Genomic DNA, 5,812 nt, shown 5'->3' with positions numbered 1-5,812 from the left:
GACAGCCCACGGATGCGTAGGTGGGGTTAGTTTCCATGGTCTGCTCTGATCCGAGATAGAGTTTCGGCATCATCTCCCTTTTGTTCTCCGGATACACACTCTCCCTAGCAGGATGTGTATTTGGAGAACAGCGGGGAGGTACTGCCAAAATTCTGTCTCGGATAGGAGTAGAGCATGGGAACTAACCTCATCTACAGATCCTCGCATGGGATTAGGACCTATCCTCACCTATTAGATAGTAGGAACATCATGTAGATGCAATTGATGTTTATAATACTCGTCGCTATATATGTTAGAGGATGGAGGACCGTAAGTGGATGTACATGGGCCGCACAAATCAGGTTAGGTAACCAATGAATGGATCGACAAGACCAAAGCTTTTTTGGAATAGGCATTTGACGTGGCTGCTAAAGGAGCGAGTAAAATTTGTTGTCCCTGCAGCAAATGTGCAAATAGGAAAAGACAAACGAAGAAGGTCATGGGGAACAACTTTGGAAGAATGGATTTACGGCAGACTATACCTGGTGGGTCTACCATGGTGAAGCCGATTGTATGAGAGAGGAGGTGGTGAGACCACGTGTCGAGGATTATGATGCTGATGCCGGGGTAGCAGACATGTTAAATGACTATCACGAGGCACAGTTTGATGAAGGACGTACGGAGGAGGAGCCAGAGGCAACCGCAAAGGCGTTCTACGACATGTTTGCCGCGGCACAGAAACCCCTTCATGTCTAGATAAAGGTTTCTCAACTGGATGTCATTGGATGCATAATGGCATTAAAGTCCCAGTATAGCCTGAGTCGAGACGCCTTCGATGGTATGTTGACAGTTATTGGCAGCTTGCTTTCGGAGGGTCACCTTCTGCCAAAGAGCATGCACAAGTCATAGAAACTCCTTTGTCTACATACGATGCCATATGAGCAGATACATGCTTGCCCGAAGGGGTGTGTCCTATTTAGGAAAGAATGCATGAAAGCAAAGTAATGTCCAAAGTGTAAATCCTCTAGGTTCCTAGAGGTAGATTCTGGTGATGGCTAGAAGAGGCAGCTTGATATTCCCGTGACAATTCTACGGCACCTTCCGTTCATACTGAGGATCCAACGGCTATACATGACCGAGGAATCCACAAAACAGATGACATGGCATAAAAATGGCAAACGATACAATCCTGACAGGATGGTACATGCATCCAATGGTGAAGCATGGACCCACTTTGATGGCATTCATCATGAGAAAGCTAAAGAGGCTCGTAATGTACGTGTTGCGCTGGCAATAGATGGGTTCAATCCTTATGGAATGATAGCTGCCCCATACACATGTTGGCCCGTGTTTGTTATCCCCCTCAATCTCCCCCCTGGCGTATGCTTTCAATGACAGAACGTATTCTTGTCGTTGATAATTCTGGACACCCGAGGAATAATATGGGTGTGTTCATGGAGCCTGTGATTGATGAATTGATCCGTGCTTGGGAGGAAGGGGTATGGACATACGACCGAGCTACAAAGAAAAACTTTAAAATGCATGTTTGGTACCACTACTCCCTGCATGACTTCCTGACGTATGGGATATTCTGCGCCTGGTGTGTTCACAGGAAGTTCCCATGCCCAGTATGCAAGGAAGGTCTAAGGTTCATTTGGTTGCAGAAGGGTAGCAAATATTTATCGTTTGACAAACATCGGTAATTCCTCCCTCTTGACCATGCATTCAGACAAGACATCAAGAACTTTATGAAAGGTGTCGTAGTGACAGACCCTACACCACCGATAATGACTGGTGACACGGTTCGTGAACAGATAGATGGTCTCGTGGTCAATCCAGAAGGTAGTTTTGTGGGATATGGAGAGCAACATATGTGGACTCATAAGTCGGGCTTGACTCGGCTCCCCTATTTTGATGACCTTCTCCTTCCACACAACATTGATGTAATGCACACTGAAAAGAATGTTGCCGAGGAACTTTGAGCAACAATCATGCACATTCCTGACAAGTCAAAGGACAACGTTAAGGCTAGAGTAGATCTGGCAACGTTATGCGATAGACCAAACCAACATATGAAGCCTCCTAGTCGCGGCAAGACATGGAGAAGGCCTAAGGCCGATTTTATCTTGAGCAAGCCCCAAAGGAGAGAAGTACTAGAATGGTACTTCTATTTGCAATTGTGGTTGACGATGATGGAGTACTTGGATTGCTTATGAACTTATTTGTGATATATTGTGAGACATGTGACGTTTGTAATATATATGTGACGTTTATGATATATATATGTGGTGTTGGTGATATATATGTGCTGATGATGATATATATGTGATGTTGGTGATGTTTGTTATATATATCTTCTGTTTGTTTGGATGTGATGTAAAAAACAAATCAAAAAGGTTGTTTTCAGTCACTTTGCCGAGTGCAATGGCCATAACACTCGGCAAAGTGACTACCTGGAAACATGCTTTGCCGAGTGCAATGGCCATTGCACTCGGCAAACATCACAGATTTACCGAGTGCCACGGGCCAGGCACTCGGCAAAGGTGGCCTATTTGCCGAGTGTCTTGTCGGCGGCACTCGGCAAAGTGGCCACCTTTGCCGAGTGTCTAAGTCAACGGCACTCGACAAAGCGGGTATCTTTGCTGAGTTCTTGACCTTGACACTCGGCAAAGCCGCCGTCACGGTGGCGCTCGCCGTCACGGCCACTTTTCTTTGCCGAGTGTCGGATTGGCACTCAACAAAGCCTTTACCGAGTGCCCGATAAAGTGCACTCGGCAAAAAGATCTTTGCCGATAAACTGTTTACCGAGCGCCCTTTACCGAGTGCCTGCCTCAGGCACTCGGCAAAGAAGTCGCCTCCGGTAGTGATGCATGTGCAGCTCAACAGTAGCATACAAGACATGTACGTGATCATCATCGATCGTAGACTAGTAGCCAAGTTTGACAAGTCTTGACAAAGCATCGCGTCAATGATTGGTCAAGCATTATGGACACACTTTGACCCGTTTCTATCTACATCAATATCTAGCGAGCTGTCTGTCCTCAATCCTCATCCATCCATCCATCCCAGCAGTAAGCAAAGCAGCAGCAGGCAACTTCATCAAGATTAACCGACAATCATAAGCTCATAGCTCCCTCATGGAGATACGTACAGTGCTCGCCCCTTCGTTAGACGCCTATAAATTACAGGGGCGCGTGTGCCTGCCTCATCGAGCGAGCTCGTCGATCTTTTGATATATATTTTTGTAGGGACATATATATACATACATACCTGCATTATTGAGATGGCTGCTTCCTCTAGTCCACATCGTGCGGCGACCACCGTCCTCGCCGGCGTGCTGCTGGTGGCGGCGGCCGCCCTGTGCTCCCGCGGCGCCATGGCGCAGCTGACAGCAGACTACTACCACTGCACATGCCCTGACGCCTACGACATCGTGAAGAAGGTGCTCATCGAGGCGCACAAGTCCGACGTGCGCATCTACGCCAGCCTCACCCGCCTCCATTTCCACGACTGCTTCGTCCAGGTACCTACCATCAACGAACGAACGATGGCCGCCATGGCACGCACATGCCATGCCCCATGCACGCACGCATCAGTATATATAACCTTTTTGCCGTATCTGTACGAATGTCGTCTCTAGGGCTGCGACGGCTCGCTGCTGCTGGACGCCTTGCCGGGGGTGGCCAACTCTACCGAGAAGCTGGCGCCGGCCAACAACAACTCGGCGCGGGGGTTCCCGGTGGTGGACAAAGCCAAGGCGGCGCTGGAGCACGCCTGCCCCGGCGTCGTCTCCTGCGCCGACATCCTCGCCCTCGCCGCAGAGATCTCCGTGGAGCTGGTACGTAATAGGTGTCGGTGATCCTACTAAACTATTCACTGTTCATGAAGATGTGACGTCCATTCACGATGGATGGATGAATGCATGGCACGCATATAACTGGTAGGTTATCCGTAGTTTTCAACGGGCAACGGGCATGCACAATTGCACATGCATGCATTCTGGTAGGTTATCCGTAGGGGTTGAAAGTATGCTCATAACTCCGTTAGCACCTTATTTCTGTAAATTAGGTCCAAACTGTAATCTTGGTGACTGCCGCGTCGCTGTTTCGTCCTTCCTCGGTAATCCATGAATTACTTCGGATTGGTGTAGCAGTGACATCTATTTCTACTCAATGAAACACGTGTCACAATGACACGCTCTCGAAAAAAAAAAACTCCTTTAGCACATAAGTTAATCCTTATGCAATACTCCTATCAGTACTAGTTTGGATTTTGGATATCGGTTACTAGTAATCAGTGTGCCAACGACAAAAGGCTGAAAAAGTTACTATCCATTTTCTATTTATTTGTCTATCGATGTAATAACACCTGCAAATATACACGAACATATCACACTGCTTGTCCAGCTAAGCCTATAGTTTTTTTTGGAAGCCTATAGCGGTTCTACACACAGTAGGAACACGCATATCATGCCGACACAGAGATGCCAACAAAAGAGTTTGTCGTGCTGGGCCCATATGCGCCTACCTTCTTGAACATGCAATGCATGGATCGAATGGATTATTGATCTAATAATACGACGAGAACAAATGGTAATTCAGTGCCCATGCTGGCTAGATGGCAGTAATTAATTTCTCGTTTCAATATATATTTACATACTTACAGTCCGGAGGCCCAAAGTGGAGCGTGCTTCTTGGGAGGCTAGACAGCAAGAAGGCTGACTTCAAGGGCGCACTAAACCTGCCGTCGCCCTTCGACAACCTCACCGTGCTGGAGCAGAAGTTCAAGGACGTCGGCCTTCACAACGTCGACCTCGTCGCCCTCTCAGGTGCCGATCCATGCATATCTCACTATTATTCACTGCTGCCGATTCGGCAGCCATCAATCAGCATGAACCAGAAAAAAAGAGAACTTACCCCTCTCTGTCTCTGCAATGCACGCACACACCGCAGGGGCTCACACATTTGGCCGGGTTCAGTGCCAGTTCGTCACGAGCCGGCTGTACAACTTCAGCGGCACCAACCGACCGGACCCCACACTCAACGGCAGCTACCGGGCGTTCCTGTCCCAGAGGTGCCCGCAGAACGGCAACCCTTCAGCCCTGAACGACCTGGATCCCACGACGCCCAACCTCTTCGACAACCACTACTACACCAACCTCGAGGTGAACCGGGGGTTCCTCAACTCCGATCAGGAGCTCAAGTCCTCGCCGCAGGCGCAGGGCATCACGGCGCCCATCGTCGACCAGTTCGCCACCAGCCAGGACGCATTCTTCAGGAATTTCGCGCAGTCCATGATCAATATGGGTAACATTCAGCCACTCACGGACCGGTCCAAGGGAGAAGTCCGCCGCAACTGCCGAGTGGCGAATTGACGACGATACGTACTAGAAAAGTAGATCACGTGGATGCATGTGCATGTGCCCGTTAATTAGTACATCAGCAAGAGTACTGATGATATATATGGACTATATATGATGCACATCATCAACACCTCATTTCGCATTACTACGTACTGTCAACTTCAATTCATATATCTATAGTTGTTCATAAATGTGCAATAAAGAGGAACCCAATTTCTCTTGTTACCTTATTTTTTTTCCTCCTGCAAAAAATATTATCGCATCGTCGGTTCATTGCAGAATCTATATATACGTTTTCTTTTTATTAGCAGCAATTTCTCCATCCACATCACATCAGCTAGTGCATGCATGGGCAACACAGTTCCGATCTTGGCAGGGTTCATGGCTTGTCTGCTCGTGTTTGTTCATGTAGTAAAGTGTGTGCAACCAAACAAGGAGTTTCGTCGTATCCTGGCAAGTGGCAATTATTAT

At 48.0% G+C, this 5,812-nt stretch overlaps 1 protein-coding gene across 1 annotated transcript; it reads left to right on the top strand.

Moving 5' to 3' along the window:
* The first annotated feature begins 3,096 nt into the window (after positions 1-3,096).
* LOC136491412 (peroxidase A2-like) lies at positions 3,097-5,566 on the top strand. Its single transcript, XM_066487699.1, has 4 exons — positions 3,097-3,502; positions 3,620-3,817; positions 4,645-4,807; positions 4,932-5,566. Exons 1-4 carry the CDS (start codon positions 3,263-3,265, stop codon positions 5,351-5,353), a joined length of 1,023 nt encoding a protein of 340 aa, XP_066343796.1. The 5' UTR covers positions 3,097-3,262; the 3' UTR covers positions 5,354-5,566.
* Positions 5,567-5,812: the final 246 nt, after the last annotated feature.

This window comes from Miscanthus floridulus, chromosome 1, assembly GCF_019320115.1.
Source record: "Miscanthus floridulus cultivar M001 chromosome 1, ASM1932011v1, whole genome shotgun sequence".
Classification (NCBI taxonomy): domain Eukaryota; kingdom Viridiplantae; phylum Streptophyta; class Magnoliopsida; order Poales; family Poaceae; genus Miscanthus; species Miscanthus floridulus.
This window is presented reverse-complemented; position numbering and strand designations above follow the sequence as displayed.

Coding starts and splice junctions, on each gene's coding strand:
- LOC136491412 (XM_066487699.1), top strand. CDS start 3,263: ATGGCTGCTTCCTCTAGTCCACATCGTGCGGCGACCACCGTCCTCGCC. Junction 3,503..3,619: donor TCCACGACTGCTTCGTCCAG/GTACCTACCATC, acceptor TGTCGTCTCTAG/GGCTGCGACGGCTCGCTGCT. Junction 3,818..4,644: donor CAGAGATCTCCGTGGAGCTG/GTACGTAATAGG, acceptor ACATACTTACAG/TCCGGAGGCCCAAAGTGGAG.